The 17,141-nt window shown below is 67.6% G+C and overlaps 1 protein-coding gene across 6 annotated transcripts in view; it reads left to right on the plus strand.

The window, feature by feature from the left end:
- The window catches only part of INF2 (inverted formin 2), a 28,799-nt gene extending 12,252 nt beyond the window's left edge, over nt 1–16,547 (plus strand). For 3 of the 6 annotated variants that reach the window (XM_043489675.1, XM_043489676.1, XM_043489672.1), the window contains 22 exons: nt 28–427; nt 1,654–1,769; nt 1,840–1,999; nt 2,427–2,460; nt 3,260–3,401; nt 4,229–4,370; nt 4,528–5,352; nt 5,826–5,971; nt 6,048–6,109; nt 6,711–6,813; nt 6,910–6,995; nt 7,492–7,592; nt 8,557–8,627; nt 8,724–8,831; nt 9,178–9,248; nt 9,926–10,046; nt 10,848–11,012; nt 11,116–11,218; nt 11,346–11,507; nt 12,112–12,747; nt 13,155–13,214; nt 15,634–16,547. In XM_043489675.1, the coding sequence (XP_043345610.1) occupies nt 37–427; nt 1,654–1,769; nt 1,840–1,999; nt 2,427–2,460; nt 3,260–3,401; nt 4,229–4,370; nt 4,528–5,352; nt 5,826–5,971; nt 6,048–6,109; nt 6,711–6,813; nt 6,910–6,995; nt 7,492–7,592; nt 8,557–8,627; nt 8,724–8,831; nt 9,178–9,248; nt 9,926–10,046; nt 10,848–11,012; nt 11,116–11,218; nt 11,346–11,507; nt 12,112–12,747; nt 13,155–13,213 (3,804 nt within the window). In that variant the 5' untranslated portion in view covers nt 28–36 and the 3' untranslated portion in view covers nt 13,214; nt 15,634–16,547. Of the gene's footprint in view, nt 1–27; nt 428–1,653; nt 1,770–1,839; nt 2,000–2,426; nt 2,465–3,259; nt 3,402–4,228; nt 4,371–4,527; nt 5,353–5,825; nt 5,972–6,047; nt 6,110–6,710; nt 6,814–6,909; nt 6,996–7,491; nt 7,593–8,556; nt 8,628–8,723; nt 8,832–9,177; nt 9,249–9,925; nt 10,047–10,847; nt 11,013–11,115; nt 11,219–11,345; nt 11,508–12,111; nt 12,748–13,154; nt 13,215–15,633 lie in introns of those variants that run through there. The other 3 variants (XM_043489673.1, XM_043489674.1, XM_043489677.1) reach the window with 3 other exon arrangements.
- The last annotated feature ends 594 nt before the right edge of the window (nt 16,548–17,141 follow it).

The following is a 17,141-nucleotide window of genomic DNA, read 5'->3' on the forward strand; positions in this document are numbered from 1 at the left end:
CTCACACCCGTCTCCTCCCACCTACAGCTGAGCAAGATGTCGGTGAAGGAGGGCGCCCAGCGCAAGTGGGCGGCACTGAAGGAGAAGCTGGGGCCGCAGGACTCGGACCCCACGGAGGCCAACCTGGAGAGCGCCGAGCCCGAGCTCTGCATCCGGCTGCTGCAGGTGCCCTCCGTGGTCAACTACTCGGGGCTGCGCAAGCGGCTGGAGAGCAGCGACGGCGGCTGGATGGTGCAGTTCCTGGAGCAGAGCGGCCTGGACCTGCTGCTGGAGGCCCTGGCGCGCCTGTCGGGCCGCGGCGTGGCCCGCATCGCCGACGCGCTGCTGCAGCTCACGTGCGTCAGCTGCGTGCGCGCCGTCATGAACTCCCGGGAGGGCATCCAGTACATCCTCAGCAACCAGGCCTACGTGCGCCAGCTCTCCCTGGGTGAGGCCCGGGCGGGCGCGCGCACGGGTGGGGGTGGGGGCGGGGGCGGGCCGGCTGGCAGACGCAGGGAGGGCTTCCTGGAGAAGGAGCCAGTTTCCCGTCTGCCCACGTCTGAAGCCGGGGCACTGTGCAGCCGTGATCCTCCGCCAGCTGCGCCTAGTCGCCCGCCCTGCTCTGACTTCCCCTGCGTTTCCACCTAGCCCGGTGCTGGTCCAGGCTCTGCCCCAGCCCGAGTCTTCTCTGCCCTTGAGGCCCCCGTCCACACCGTGGCAGTCAGAGTCACCTGGATCAGAAATTCGTGTCCAGCTGAGGGGGCCCCCCTTCCACTCTGCCTGGTTTCGAGTTCCTCGGCCTCAGCCGGGGCTCAGCTCCTCAGGTCTGGGCCCCGCTGCGGGCATCAGTTTCCACCCCCACCCCCGCCTCTGCACTGGGCTCCTGGGGGGCGCCTCCCCACCCCCACGCCCTCCAGCCTCCTCCCCCACTCAGGCTGTGGTGCCCACGTGTGCCAGCCGAGTCCTGCTCACCCTCCGAGCTTGGACTCACTGTCACCTCTTTCAGGGAGTCTCGCCAGGCTGTGGCCAGACTTAGTCCCCAACCTGGGGGAGACCCCAGGTGGCCCTTGGTGGACAGTGGTCACTGCACGCTCTGCCTGCCAGGCCGTGCTGCCCCCACTGATGCGTGGGGCTCCAGGGCGGGCAGGGCCCATGTGGGCGAGTGAACCAGAGATCACCCGGCCCAGGCCCAGCTGTTGCAGTCTGTGGAGTCCTTTGTGCCTTAGTCTCAGCAGGGTCAGCCAAGAGACACCCCCAGAGTGTCCCCAGCTCCGGGAATGCGGTGGGAGGCAGGGGCCCACGGGGACAAGGAGGCCTCGTGAGCTGTCAGTCGTAAACACGGTTGCTCTAAGTTTGGAGAAAACATGGGCTCAGCGCTGGGAGGGGTGCCCGTGTGGGCCTTGGGCCCAGAGCCCGCAGAGAGCCCCCAGCTTAGAACTGAGGGCCATCGGGAGTAGAACCCCAGTGACTGGGGCCGTGCCTGCCTCCACACCCCTTCCGGGGGTCCTGGGGGTGGCCAGCATGTTCAGAGACCAGTGCCTGATGTGGGCGCTGGGCCCTGGTTTCTGCCAGCCCAGCAAGTTGGCAGCTGCAGGGTGGGAGCCCGGGCCGGGCAGTAGGTGCAGGCGGGGGGCGGGGGCCGAGCCCCTCTGAGAGGCCCCCTACCCCTGGCAGCTCTGGACACGTCCAACATGATGGTCAAGAAGCAGGTGTTTGAGCTGCTGGCTGCCCTGTGCATCTACTCGCCCGAGGGCCACGCCCTGACCCTGGACGCCCTGGACCATTACAAGGTGAGCTACACGTGGCGGGGGCCAGGCCGGAGCCCGGGGGCACGCTGACCCCTGCCCCCCACCCCCACAGGCGGTGTGCGGCCAGCAGTACCGCTTCAGCGTCATTATGAGCGAGCTCTCAGACAGCGACAACGTGCCCTACGTGGCCACCCTGCTCAGCGTGGTCAATGCCATCATCCTCGGCCCTGAGGACGTCCGCACCCGCGCCCAGCTACGCAGCGAGTTCATCGGTAACCTTGACCTCGGCCCCACGCTGCCCACTTCTGGGGCGATGCCCCTCGCCCCTCTCCAGGGCCCCGGGGGCGGGCTCTGCTTGGGCCGGGGAAGCCTCCTGCCCTCCTGCTCCCTTCAGTGGACGCAGGGCCTCAGGACCCCTGGACGGTAGCGCTGGAGGGATCTCGGTGCTAGGCTGCCGCGTGGAGGGAGGCAGGCGGGCCGGCCGACGTCGGTCTGGCCCTGCTGGCTGCGGCGTGACTGTTCCCCGGGCACCACGTGTGTCCAGGGTGGGCTTCCCAGAGACCCGTGGCTCCGGCAACCCGAGGGAGCAGGTTCCCCTCCTGCCTCACAAGCTCGGTGCTGTGGGTGGTGGGAGTGAGCCCGGGGACAGGGCGGAGGGGAAGGCATCCCATGTGCCGGTGACCCCCTGTCCCTTCCCAGGACTGCAGCTGCTGGACGTCCTGACGCGGCTGCGGTGAGTCCCCACGCACCTCCCCCCGGCTCCCGAGCAGCACCTCCAGGTGGGCGGGGAGGCGGCTTTCCGGAGTAGCCCCGACAGGCCACGCCTTCTGGGGCCAGGCCCAGTGGGGACCCAGCCTGCCGTCCCTAGCTGGACAGGCCATTGGGCGGAATTCCCCAGCGGCCGGCAGCTGCCCTAGAGCCAGGGCCCCCAGGCTTAACACAGGACGCCCGGTTAAACTGGAGTGTACCCAGACCGTTTTGTCAGCGTGTGTCCCAGATATCGCACGGCACACACACTATTCATCAGTCGACGTTTAAAAAAGCCCGTGTAGCTGAGAACCCCATCCTGGTCCTTACCAGGACCATGTTCCCCCCAGGGCAGAGGGCGGGGGGCCACCCCACGAGGAGGCTCCCAGCCGACATGACTGGTGCTGAACTGGCCTCAGCGGAGAGAGGCCTGCTGGATGCAAGGACTGGTCGGGGCTGGCCTTCGTGGGCCCAGCACCCAGCTCAGGCCAGCGCCAAGGCTCGGCGGGCCCTCAGGGGCCTTGGTGCCCCCCTGCCCTCCGCCCCGCGCCCCACACGGCACAGCCGCGCCCTCTCTCCCTGTGAGTGTGGGAACTCACGCTTCCTGCCCCAAGGGGCATGGAGCTGACCGGAGAAGCCCACCCGACCGACTGCAGTGCCCCCCGCCCCCACTGTGGCAGCCACCGGCCCTGCTCGGGGTGGTCTGTGTGTCTGTCCAGGGAGTGGGCGGCGGGGTGGGGGGCAGCCAGCTGAAGTCCCCGGCCCCCGCCCCCCACCCACCCCAGAGACCTGGAGGACGGGGACCTGCTGATCCAGCTCGAGGCCTTCAGGGAGGCCAAGGCCGAGGACGAGGAGGAGCTGCTGCGGGTCTTCGGCGGCATCGACATCAACAGCCACCAGGAGGTCTTCTCCGCGCTCTTCCACAAGGTGTGTGCGGCGGGCAGCGCCTCCCGGGACTCAGGGGGGGCCCAGGGCTCAAGAAGGGCCCCGTGTCCTGACCCGGTCACACCCCGCCCTGCTGGGCCTCGGGGAGCTCCGGAGCCACACTCCGAGCCCAGGGGGTGGGGGACTGGAGAGGCGGAGCCTGGGGCGGGGCCCCAGCAGGACAGTGTGGCGGAACGGTCCGTGGCCTAGCAGCCCGGCCACTGTGGGGTGGTCCGAGGGGACGCTGGGACGAGTGAGAGGCTGAGACGGAGCTGAGTTCCAATCCAGCCCAGGCCCTGTTTTCACTGAACCCGTTGACTGTCAGCCCGGAGCCAGGGTTTGCAGGGGCCATCCAGAAACAGCTGGAGAGTTGGGGCTGTCACCCTGGGCAGGGGCGCTTCCAGTGGGTGGGGACCAGGGGCTCTGCTAACACCCCGCAGGGCACGGGCAGCCCCTACATGGTGACCCGGCCCCTGATGTCACCAGTGTGCCCATCGGGGAGCCCTAACTCAGGCTCATTACCGGGCTCCCCGTAGCTCAGTTAGTAAAGACTCCGCCTGCAATGCAGAAGACTTGGGTTCGATTCCTGGGTGGGGAAGATCTCCTGGAGAAGGGCAGGGCAACCCACTCCAGTATTCTCGCCTGGGAAATGCGCATGGATGGAGGAGCCTGGTGGGCTACAGTCCATGGGGTTGCAAAGAGTTGGACACGACTGAGCAACCACCACCTGGGCACAGGGTGGGGACGGGGTGGACACTCGAGGGGAGGCCGGCGGATGTCGGCCCGGGAGATGACGCCACTGACCCGCACTCCTCGCCTGCCCCGCCCAGGTGAGCTGCTCCCCGGCGTCCGTCCACCTGCTGTCGGTGCTGCAGGGCCTCCTGCACCTGGAGCCCAGCCTTCGCTCCAGCCAGCTGCTCTGGGAGGCCCTGGAAAGCCTGGTGAACCGGGCGGTGCTCCTGGCCTCTGACGGTGAGCGGGGTGGGGCTGGGGGAGGAGCACCGTGCCCCAAGCTGCGTCCCCCTCCCGGACCCAGCCGGGTGGGCATACACGGGGTTCTCGGCCTGCGGGTGGAGGAGGCCAGCCTTGGCCCGTGCCCCCCATCCTGACTCCGGACATCCCCACCCAGGCCAGGAGTGCACCCTGGAGGAGATGGTTGAACGCCTCCTGTCCATCAAGGGGCGGCCCCGCCCCTGCTCCCTGGACAAAGCCCACAAGAGCACCCAGGCAGACCTTGGCCAGAGCCAAAGGGGCAGCTCCCCGCAAAACTCTAGCGCCCCGACAGCAGGCCTGGGGGGCCAGCAGCCAGCCGCGGCCCTCGCCAGCCCACTCGTCACCAGCGTCCAGGGCGAGCATGGGCCGGCACCGCAGCCAACAGCCCCGGAGAGGCTGGAGCGCCCCCCGCCCCCGCCGGCGCCCCCGCTCCCTGACTCCACGACCGCGCCCCCTCCTCCGCCCCCTCCCCCACCGCTGCCCCCGCCCCCGCCGGGCATGGGGGCTGCATTCCCCTCACCTCCGCCGCCCCCGCCGCCCCCACTGCCTAACTCTGCTGGGACCGTGCTGCCCCTCCCGCCCCTCCCGGGCCTGGGGGGCCCGCCCCCGCCGCCCCCACTGCCTAACTCTGCTGGGACCGTGCCGCCCCCGCCGCCCCTCCCGCCCCTCCCGGGCCTGGGGGGCCCGCCCCCGCCGCCCCCACTGCCTAACTCTGCTGGGACCGTGCCGCCCCCACCGCCCCTCCCGGGCCTGGGGGGCCTGCCCCCGCCGCCCCCACCGCCCCCACCCTTGCCCGGCATCTCCGGGCCCCCTGCCGCGGGCGGCGTGGAGGAGATAATCGTGGCCCAGGTGGATAGCGGCCTGGGTTCGGCCTGGGTCCCCCGCCACCGGCGCGTGAACCCTCCCACCCTGCGCATGAAGAAACTCAACTGGCAGAAGCTGCCGTCCAGTGTGGCCCGCGGTGAGGCCGGCTGCCATGGCTCCCCTCCGGGGCAGGGGGCGGGGACAGGTCAGGTTCGCCCCTCGGGCCCCTGTGCTCCCACACGCCCCCTGGAGGCTGGCATATCTCTGCTGCTGGGCCCCTGCACTGCGTGGGCCCAGGGGCTCAGCGTGCTGATACCCAGAGGACATCAAGGCCAAGGGTGGCTGGAGGCCAGGTCACCGGCCAGCCTGGACACTGGGCCCTGGGCACCCGCACGCACATACACAGCATGGCATCAGCTGGAGGGCTTCTTTGGCTGGGCATTTATCAAGTGCCTGCTGTATGCTTGCCCTGGGCCGGGCCCCAGGCCCAGCACCCCTGCCAGCCCTCCGGCCCGCACCACCTGCCCCTGGACTTGGGGGGCAGGCGTGAGCCTAACCCTCCGGCCCGCACCACCTGCCCCTGGACTTGGGGGGCAGGCGTGAGCCTGACTGGCGGCCCCTCACCAGCAGAAGGCAGCTCCATGTGGGCAACGCTGAGCAGCCCCGACGCCGAGGTGGTGGAGCCCGACTTCTCCAGCATCGAGCGGCTCTTCTCCTTCCCCACGGCCAAACCCAAGGAGCAGGCGGTGGCCCCGGCCAGGAAGGAGCCCAAGGAGGTAGGGATGGGGCCGGGGCTCGGACAGGGCTCCGTGGCCGCCCTCCAGGTACTGACGGGATGGGGGTGTTTTGCAGATCACTTTTCTGGACTCCAAGAAAAGCCTGAACCTCAACATCTTCCTGAAGCAGTTTAAATGGTGAGCTTCCAGGATCTCGATGCCTGGGTCAGACGCCCAGCCTCGGCCTTGGCCCGTCTTGGGCTCAGCAGTGCCCTCTGCAGGCTGCTCTGGGAAGTGCACACCCCATCCCTGGGACTGGAGACAGTCGGATAATAGCAGCCAACGGTCCCAGCTGGGGGTCCTGGAGACCACCAGTCCAGCCTCCCTGGGGAATATGAGACCCAGAGAGTGGCAGGGATCCCCTAAAGCCGCAGGCGGGGGGTGGCCGCGCCGGGCCAAGCACCTGGCCCTACCCCCGGCCCTGAGTGCTTCCTTGCGGCAGGTGCCCCGCCCCGGAGCTCACCGGGCTCCGCTGAGCCTTCACCCCGTGTCCTGAGCAGCCCCCTGGAAGGAGGCGGCAGGGGTCGCTCGGGCAGCTGGGGAGTGCGTCATTCAGCCACTCCCTGGGCAGGTGGCCCGCCTTCTCTGTGCCCTGAAACTCCCTAGGTGGAGGGAGAAAGCCTGCTGTGACCAGCGTGGCGCTGCGGGCCCAGGGCTGTCCCAGGCGGGCAGGGTCCCAGGAGGCCGAGGGCCGTGGCTCGTGCCGTCCTCGGCCACCTCCACCCTCTCGCCCCTCCAGCTCCAATGAGGAGGTCACCGCCATGATCCGGGCGGGGGACAGCACCAAGTTCGACGTGGAGGTCCTCAAGCAGCTGCTCAAGCTCCTTCCGGAGAAGCACGAGGTGAGTAAGCAGGGGCGACACGTGAGTCTGGGCCCCTCCACGCAGAGCCGCGCCTGTGAGCGGGCTGCAGCGAGCACACGTGGGCGCCTCCCGCAGATCGAGAACCTGCGCTCCTTCGCGGAGGACCGGGCCAGGCTCGCCAGCGCCGACCAGTTCTACCTCCTCCTGCTGGGCATCCCCTGGTGAGCCGGCAGCCCTGGGGGTGGGCGGGGGTTGAGAGCGGGAGCTGGGCCCGGACCTGGAGCAGAGAGAAGGGGTTCCGTGAAGGGTGGGGGCAGACACCACTGGTGCAGCCCTCAGCCTCGGGGCCCTCCGAGGAGCCCTGTGGGGTCCAGGCCTTCCTCCAGGCCAGGGACGTCATGGGGGTGGGCGGTGGGCAGGGCTCCATGGCCTCCCGCAGGCCAGCCTGGGCCCTCCTGGGCGACCCCTCTGCTCTAGGAGGGGAGTGTCCCACAGAGGGCGACTGCCCTTGTCCTTGGCACCTGGGGGCTTGTCCAAAGCACCCTTGCTGGGCCGGCCCAGTCCTGCCGGATCCCATCTGGGGCCTGGCCCGGGAATGCGCATGTTGAACCAGGCCAGGCCGTGAGACCCCGGCAGCTCCGAGCTGAGAGGACCCTGCGGGCCCCAGGCAGGTGGATGGGGGCCCCTTGAGCCTGAGCGCCTGCTCTGCCGCCCCAGCTACCAGCTTCGGATCGAGTGCCTGCTGCTCTGCGAGGGCACGGCCGTCGTGCTGGACATGGTGCGGCCCAAGGCCCAGCTGCTGCTCGCCGCCTGCGAGAGTGAGTGCGGACGCGGGGCTGGGCGGGCTGGCCCCAGGCGGCGCCTGTGGGTGCCGAGCTTCCCCTCCCCATGGACCACTGCCCGGTCCTGAGGGCCGCGCCATGCATGCAGTCACATGTGCACATGCCATGTGGGCACGCAGACACTCACACACACCTATACACATGCCCACACACATGCTCTCACACACACACACATGCATGCGCACACACATGCATGTGCTCAGAAACACGCACATGCTCTCACATATGTGCACATGCACAGCTCTTGCACACATGCAGACACATGTGCATGCACACTCAGGTGCACACCCACATATACACACACGTGTGCACGTCGATATGCATGCACACACATGCAGACATATGTGCTCTCACACATACACAGGTGTACACATACATGTACACATGTGCACACACTGACACGTGCACGTGCTTTTGCACACATGCAGACACATGTACATGCACATGCTCTCTGTACACTCACATGCACACGTGCGCACGCATGTACACGTGCATGCACATGCACATACATGCAGATGTGTGTGCTCACACATACACAGGTGCACACATGCATTCACATGCTTTCACACACACGTGCACACATACCGCTTTGCCTGAGTGAGGAGCCAGGGAGTCACCACAGCCACGTGGCAGGAACATGGACGGGCCTGACCACTGAGGCACAACCCGGTTCTGCTGAGCATGCACTCAGGGATGGCCCTGTCACCTCGACGACAGAGCCGAGAGCCAAGGCGGCCACAGGTTCCAGAAGGTCCCCTCAGCGTCCTCGCCCACAGAATGGGCAGTGGGGTTCAGGGAGCACTGCCGTAGGCAAGCCCCACACTTCCAGGGTCAGGGCTCCACCGCCCTGCCCCTCCGTCGTGCCCTGCGCCCCTGTCCCACCCTGGGCAGAGCCTGGGGAACAGGCCAGGGGGAGGCATAAAGGGACCTTGTCCTGCAGGCCTGCTCACCAGTCACCGGCTGCCCGTCTTCTGCCAGCTGATTCTGAAAATCGGGAACTTCCTCAACTATGTGAGTGGACGGCACCCAGCCTGCCCCTGCTCCCAGTCCCCCAACCCCCGCCCCTCCACCAGGCTGAGAGACTCCCTCCCCGCCCTCCCCTCACAGGGCAGCCACACCGGGGACGCCGACGGCTTCAAGATGAGCACGCTGCTGAAGCTCACAGAGACCAAGTCCCAGCAGAGCCGGGTCACACTGCTGCACCACGTGCTGGAGGTAGTGGAGTGGGGGGCCTCCTGGGTGCAGCACACAGGTCCAGAGGCCCCCGGGGCCCCGCCCAGCCCTCCAGGGCTCCCCTTGGCAGCACTGCCCCGCCCTGCAGCCCACACCCACTCTGACCAGCCCCCGTCCCGCCCCAGTGCGGAGACAGCAAAACCGTGAGAATCGCAGTCAGGCCCAAGGGAAGCCCTGGAGGCTCGGGGGGGGGGGGGGGGGGGGGGGGGGGGGGGGGGGGGGGGGGGGGGGGGGGGGAGTCGCGGTTAGGGTTAGGGTGGGGCTCACAGGGCGGCCTTGGCTGTGTGGCCTCAGTGGGCCTCACTGAGCACATCGTATCGTGCTGCAGGAAGTGGAGGAGAGCCATCCTGACCTCCTGCAGCTACCCCAGGACCTGGAGCTGCCCGCCCGAGCGGCAGGGTAGGTGCCTCCCACCCCCACCCACACCCCGGCCAGCGTGGCAGGGCTCGACCAGGCTGCTTTTGTGCTGGGGCACCACCCTGGACCCCGGATCTGCTGCCTGACTCTCATCCCACTTTGGGACAGGACCTTGTGTCCACTGTGGCCTGTCCCTGCGCGACCGAGGGGGGACAGGGGTGACCTGGCCACAGTCACCCCAGGTGCTGGTCTAGCACGGCCCCCTCACGAGGCTGACTTTGATGACCTGGACATGCTGCCCCCATTGTACAGGCAGGGAAGCTGAGGCCCTGGGAAGTAGGGTCAAGTCTAAGTGGGGTCACACAGCCCAGGGGTGGCTCTGGGAGGGCAGGGTCCACCCTCAGCACTGGCCGGCCCCGCTCCATGCCACCATGGAAGGTTCTCTGGCCCGGGGGAGGCTGAGCCTTGCAGAGAGTCAGGCAAGGAGGGCAGGCTGAGCCGTCAGGGTCACTGTACTGACACCACCAGCCCAGCACCTTCTCAGGTGAGCGTTTGACCCCACACTGCCCTGCCCATCCTGGAGTTCTGACGTGCCTCTGGCAGCCAGTGCGCTGTCCGGGGCCACTGTCCCTGAGGGTGAGCCGTCCGGGGGCCCCGCTGTCCTAGCAAGGCTGGATGGCAGCGTTCAACTGATCCAGCGGGCCCTCTGGCGCCTTCAGGATCAACCTTGAGGGCATCCACGCGGAGTCCAGCACTAACCTGAAGAAGCTCCTGGAGATGGAGCAGAAGGTGTCCTCCTCCATCCCAGAGGTGCAGGAGCAGTACGCCCACCGCCTCCAGGCAAGCGCTGCGCGGGCACCGCCCTTTCCAGGGCTGGGGCGTCTGCCGGGCCTGGGGTCTACTGTAAGGTGGGAGGGCGAGCAGGCGGGTGAGCGTGAGCGGGCAGGTGAGCGCGGGAAGGAGAGAGCCAGAGCCAGCGCCCCGGCAGGAGAACAGCCCCTGCTGCTGGCGCCCAGGTGTTTCTGCAGCTGAGGGGTCTCGCCGGGTGCTGGGCTCAAGGGCTCAGCCCCCCGGCCCTCAGAGCCCCCGCGACCACGCTGCCTGCAGAGCCTGTGCTGGTGGCCGTCCTGCTGTGGCCGCACCTAGCGCTCCAGAGACTCCAGCGCAGGCATCTCCTGCGACAGTGGGTGGGGCCCTGGCCCCGCCCCCTGACCTCTTGCACGGCCCTGACCCCACCCACTGCAGGCCCCTGACTCCTCCCACTGCAGGCCCCTGACCCCTCCCACCGCAAGCCCCTGACCCCGCCCCGACCCCTCCCATCACAGGCCCCCCCCGACCCCGCCCCCTGACACCTCGCAGGGCCCTGACCCCTCCCACCACAGACCCCCCCCTGACCCCGCCCCGACCCCTCCCATCACAGCCCCCCGACCCCGCCCCCTGACACCGCGCGCGGCCCTGACTCCTCCCACTGCAGGCCCCTGACCCCTCCCACCGCAAGCCCCTGACCCCCCCCGACCCCTCCCATCACAGCCCCCCCCGACCCCGCCCCCTGACACCTCGCGCGGCCCTGATCCCTCCCACGGCAGGCCCCCTGACCCCCACAGACCCTTACCCGCCTCTCCCCCCCCCCACCCCACACAGGCCAGCATCGCAGACTCGCAGGCACTGGAGGAGGTGTTCCAGGCCATCGAGCAGAAACAGCTGGAGCTGGCTAGTTACCTGTGCGAGGATGCCCAGCAGCTGTCCCTGGAGGACACGCTCAGCACCATGAAGACCTTCCGAGATCTCTTCCTCCGCGCCCTGAAGGTGGGTGGGAGGTGTGGTGGGTTTGCGGCCCCGCTGTCCCCGAACAGGGCAGGCGGAATTGGGGTGCCGGAGGCTTGGGGTCACGGGCTGTGCCCATCCGCAGGAGAACAAGGACCGGAAGGAGCAGGCGGCCAAGGCTGAGAGGAGGAAGCAGCAGCTGGCGGAGGAGGAGGCCCGCAGGCCGCGGGGCGAGGGCGGGAAGGCCGGTGAGGCGAGGGCGGGAACGGGCGGCTGGGGACCACCCAGTCTGGGCCGTGGCCTTTCCTCCGCCCTGCCCTCTCAGGGGCTCCAGGGACCCTGGGCAGTGTCCCTGAGGGTCTCTGGGCTCCTCAGCCAGGAGGGGAGGCGGGAAGCAGGAAGAGGTGTGTGTCATCGACGCCCTGCTGGCTGACATCAGGAAGGGCTTCCAGCTGCGTAAGACGGCCCGCGGCCGAGGGGACGCAGAGGCGACCAGCAGGGCAGCCGCCACAGACCCCCCGAGGAACAAGGCACCTGGTGAGACTCTGCACCACCTCCCTGTCACCCCTCCCTCCCCACCATCCTTGCCTCCCTTCCTCCAGGAAGCCCTCCTTGTTGGTTCAGGAGAGCCCGCCCCTCTTCCCTGTTGCCCTGAGATCAGGGACACTTCACCCCCTGTGATCCTTGCACACATCTCTGCCGCAGCAGAGGGTTCCCTGGTTGCTGTGGCAGCCATTCATCCAGCCCCCAGGCGGGCGGCAGAGCTGGGCCGGTGGGCTCGTTGACATATGCTTTGGGGCTCAGAGGGGCTCTGAAGTGGCTGGGGGAGACGGGATGAGGCCCTGGGGTGGCATTCTCCACTGCTGGGCAGGCTGCCTTGGGGGCTCTAGGGGCAGGGAAGACATATGTCGTTGCCGTGGGCCCTGTGTGCCCTGATCCCCCATGCTGGGTACAGACCGTGGACACCGCGGCCCAGGCCTGCCCGGTGGGAACCCACTCGACCACCAGAGAAGGCTTCCCGGGGAAGGGGGTCCGCGGGACGGGTGGTATTGACTTGGGACGTGCTGAGCAGGGCCCTGGGGATTGGGATCACTCAGGGGGTGAGGCCCGTGCCCTCCACTGACCAGTACTTCATCCACAGCCGCCACCAGGGACCCCGTGGGAGGTACCAGCGCCCCCATCTCTGAGCCTGGCCTGGACACTGCAGCCGGCAGGGAGCCCCGGGGCTGGGATCTCGCCGATGCCGCTCCCACCAGCCACCAGCCCACTGGAGACTCATCAGAGACGGGTGGCCCTGGGCCCCTGGAGAGGCGCTCTTCTTGGTACACAGATGCCAGTGATTTCCTGCCCACGGAGGACCCCCAGGGCCCCCAGCCCCCTGCAGGGGCCTGGTCAGTGGTACTGGGGGACGCTCAAGCCCTGAAGCCCCTCGACTTCAGTGACCAGCCCCCCAAAGCCATGGGTCTGAGCCAAGACACTGAGGAGCCCATGGCCCCGCTGGGTGCCTGCCAGGCCAAGGCTGACAGCACAGGTGAGGGCCTGGAGGATGCAGCTGCCCACGGCCGCCACGCCGGCCTCCCCGCTGCAGGCCCCGATGAGGATGAGGACGGGGAGCTCACAGCCCCAGACTCCGCGCTGGACACCTCCCTGGACAGGTCCTTCTCGGAGGATGCCGTGACTGACTCGTCGGGGTCTAGCACCCTCCCCAGGGCTCAGGGCCGGACGTCGAAGGGCACAGGCAAACGGAGGAAGAAACGCCCCTCCAGGAACCAGGAAGGTAACTCGAGGCCCCCTGTCCCTCCCCGTCCTGCGGAGCAGGGGTTCCGGGCGGGCGAGTCAGCAGGGCTGGGGGCATCGACGCGTGGTCTGAGCTTGTCTGTCCCACGCCGGGGCCTGGACCTCCCCCTGAGGCCAGCCACTGCCCCCGGGAGTGGGCGATTCCTCGCCCCTCTGGGTCCTACCGCAGAGGAGACAGCAGCGCCTCTGCATCGGGAGGGCACCGCCCAGCGGCTGCACCTCTAACCCACTAACTCTGCCTGGTGATGCCAGCTCCAGTTGGGCGCGGCGGGGGGCCTGGGGCGCGGCTGCGCTTCGGCTCAGCGTTCATGCAGCCCCAGCCCCGACTCTGAGTCCAGGGTCGCTCGTCAGGGATGAGCTGTTGAGCGTGTTTCTTTTATTTGGAAGCAGAGGTTGCCCCCGACCCTGACGCTAATAAAACAAAAAGGCTCTGTGTGATCCAGTGAGGTAGGTACCCGCCTGGCCCTCCGCACTAACCGTGGCCAGCAGGGGCAGGCCCACGCCGGCCTCCTGATCACTAACCCGCTTCCCCCCGCCCTCCCCGGGACCCTCCCGGCGCCCGGCTTTCCCTCCCGCTCTCTCGGAGCCTCGCTTAGCTGCGTCTCTTGTCTCTTCCTGGGGCAGATGCAGCCTCAGAGCCTCCGCCGCCTCACAGACAGGTGAACGGGGCTCCAGGGCCCTGAGGGTGGGAGAGAGGTCCTCCTGCCTGAGCGTCTGGCTCACTCCTACCCCGAAGGCATCCCCTTCCCCCGAGTCTGTCCTCAGGGCACCCTCCTCTGGCCCTGGTGTGAGCCATGCGCATCCCCAGGGAGGCAGCGAGGGACAGCGAAGGCCCCAGAGGCCGCTGCCAGGGACAGGCAGACTGCCCGCTCCTGCAGGGGGTGCTCAGGCCTCCTCTTTCTAGGGGGGAGACCTAGGGAGAGGGTCTGTAGGTGCGTCCCTGGTGACGGGCTCCAGGCCTCCCGGGACCCCTGAAAGTGGGCGGGCCAGTCGGGGTCTTTGATGTGGGTCACAGGTGTGACCAGAGCAACAGGCCTGGGTCCTCACCACGCCCCAGCCTGGGCTGTGGACCATGATCGTATGCGGGGACTGGGAGCCCTGTGGGGTCCAGAGCTGCACAAGGGCGGCCCTGGTTCTCCATGCACCTCCCACCCGCCGGACTCGAGACGAGGTCCAGCAGGTGCTGGAGACCTGGGCAGGGGTGCAGTCCGGCGCGTCTGTGGGTTTGGGGACAGCAGCCACACGTGACCACTGTCTGGGGAAGACCACTGAGCCCGGTGTGGGATCTGAGCTCCCTCGAGCTCCCCCTGCCCCCACAGCCCATGGGGCCTGTTGTCCCTGGATCAGGAAGGGAGGAAGGGCCCCTCCTCTTTGTCGCCCCAGCTTTTTGTTTGGAAAAAAACTTCAACTTGAAGGAAAATTTGCAAGGAGGTCCCAGGGAACACCATCTACTCTTCACCTTGAAATTTCAAAACCATGCAAAATATAGGAAAACTGCTAACATCTGCATCCTTCCCTCACCCCAGCCCCTCCCCACGCAACTTCACAGACCAATTTGAGTCGTCAGGACACGCCATCCCAGGCTGGTCCCCGGCCCGCAGGTCAGGGGCTCATCCCTGGCCCTCAGGTCAGGGCCGTTCCCCCCACGTACCTGGATGGTGAGCAGGCCTCTGATGCAGCCTCAGGGCGGCCCCGCGTCTCCGTCTGCCCACTGGGGCCATTACTTTGCTTTTCTGGACCGAGGTCTTGCCAAGACCGCTCACCCAGCCCCCTGTCTTGTGTGACGCTGAAGACACAAGTCACTTTGGGGGCATCCTGTTCGTCCCCCACCAGGTCCAGATTGTGTTGGGGGCAGGACCCACACCCAGTGACAGGAGTCCTCCCCAGAGCACTACAGGAGGGGCTCGCGGGCCCGTCTGCCCCGTGCTCAGCGGCACGGATACCTGTGGAGAGGTCAGCTGGTGGTTTCGGCGGACCCTCTGCTGCCTGAGCGGGGCTTTCACTCTGGGATGAGTGGGCGGCCCGTGGGTGAGGCCCGGGGACAGCTCTCAGTCTGCACTCGGGTTTCTGTTCCATCCTTCCTCCCACAGTCTTCCCTGCTGGGCAGTGTCGGGAGCGGGTGGTCTGTGCCCACGCTGCAGTGCTCCCGTGCCCTTGGGACGAGTGGCATCAGGCCGCCTCCTCGGGGCCCTTTCTTAAGCACAACCCCACTCCCTCCATCTGCCCACCCCCGCCGGCCAGGCCCTGCCTGCCGGTTCCTCATGGGGTGGGAGTGACGGACCGTCTGCTTCTGCCCCGGTTGTCTTCATCGTCTGTCTCTTCCGAGCACCGGTGCCCACGCCCCATGCTGCCTGGCTCCGTGGTGGCCAGAAGGGCAGGGCCTTTGGGGGGAACAGCCAGGCAAGAGGCCCTGCAGCGGGCAGGAGCTGGAATTGGGGGCGAGGGGTGGTGCTGGTGCCCTGAGGATGGAGCAGAAAGACCGCAGGAGGCCCCCACCAAGGGGCTGGTGGGGAAGTGACCGAGGGAGCCCCAGGGAGAGCCGGCAACAGTGGGGCTGGAGAGTGTGGACGGGGTGGGACTCGGACAGGACACCGCGGGGACCCCACCTGCCCATCTCAGAGGCAAGAAGCGTGCCTGGCGACACCGGGCCGGACGGGCGGATGGGGGCCAGCCTGCTGGGGGTCAGCTGGCACCTGCCGCCTGGGGCAGCCTCGCTGCTCCAGAGAAAGGGCCCGTGGTCAGAGTGGACCTCAGGACGCACGGTGCTGCCCACTGGGCAAGGCTGACGAGCGGACGGCGGGAGCCTGGGGACTGAGGCAGGCACCGTGCCAGGCCGCTCTGACCACGTCCTCTCCTCTCCCCACAGGCCTCAGGCCCAGGTCCAGAGCCAAGTGAGAGGACCCACAGCAGGGCTGCCGGACGAGCTGCTGGGCGGGGGCCCCCCGGGCCAGGCTGGGGCCAGCCCCTGGGAAACCCAAACTCCGTGCCTTACCCGGCCCGCGCCACGGCCTCTCGGAGCCTCGGACTGCTGAGGCCAGGACCCCCACGGGCACTGGGGCCCGGCCCCCCTGGCGCCCCCCTGGCCTGCCTGCACACCCCTGCCCTCTGCTTTCTAAACGCCGTCGCCCAACCCTGACCGCACACGGCATGCACCACGGCCCCCATCCGGCCGCCTGGGGGGGCGGGTCAAGTGGCTGTGTCCGGGACACCCCAAGCTTGTGAACTGGCTCCCAGATTCCCCTGGGGACAGGCCCTGACAGACCTCCCCCCGAAGCGACGGAGCTGGGGAGGACTGGAGACCCTGCTCCACAGATCTGCCCCCAACTAACTCAGTTGGGCTGAAGCACTCGTTTTTAACTGAAATAGGATGATTTGTGGGTTTCTACCGTTTTGTGTGGCCGAGTTGGGGACAGGTAGGTGGGTGAGAGAACCCGGGCCTTCGGGTAGAGGCAGGCCATCCGGCCATGCATGGGAGGCCCAGGGTCCCTCTATTCAGGAGAGGGGGATCCCCGTGGAGTTGGCACCCATCCCCACACCTCCAGCCCTGAGGTGGGGAGGGGCCTGCCCTTGGGTCCCCTCATCAGCAGACAGCTGGCCTGCAACTGCTGCCCCCTCCTCCAGGCCCCATTGGGCCGGGGGGAGGCCAGGATCCAGGCCAAGGGGCCAGAGGGGCTGCCGCCTCTCCTCACTGACCCCGTGGGCCCCTTGCACTGCCCCCAGCCCCTGTGTGTACTACCGAGACTGGAGAAGCTTTGGCCAATAAAGAACAAGGCTAGCCCAGCAAGGACTATGGTGTATTTACAGCTCATGGGTGAATGTGGTGTGATCACAATGGCGGTGTGGGTGAATGGATGGACTGATGATGGACAGATGGGTGGGTGGATGGATGATGGACAGATGGGTAGGTGGATGGATGATGGACAGATGGGTGGATGGATGGACGATGGACAGATCGGAGGATGGATGGACGATGGACAGATGGGTGGGTGGATGGATGATGGACAGATGGGTGGGTGGATGGATGGTGGACAGATGAGTGAGGGGATGGACGATGGACAGATCAGAGGATGGATGGACGATGGACAGATGGGTAGGTGGATGGACAATGGACAAATGGGTGGGTGGATGGATGATGGAGGTGGGTGGATGGACAGATGGGTGGGTGGATGGACGATGGACAGATGGGTGGGTGGATGGATGATGGACAGATGGGTGGGTGGATGGACAGATGGGTGAGTGGATGGACAGATGAGTGGGTGGATGGATGATGGACAGATGGGTGGGTGGATGGATGATGGACAGATGGGTGGGTGGATGGATGATGGACAGATGGGTGGGTGGATGGATGACAGACGGGTGGGTGAATGGATGATG

The sequence above is a fragment of the Cervus canadensis genome, chromosome 17 (genome assembly GCF_019320065.1).
Source record: "Cervus canadensis isolate Bull #8, Minnesota chromosome 17, ASM1932006v1, whole genome shotgun sequence".
NCBI classification, from domain to species: Eukaryota; Metazoa; Chordata; class Mammalia; order Artiodactyla; family Cervidae; genus Cervus; species Cervus canadensis.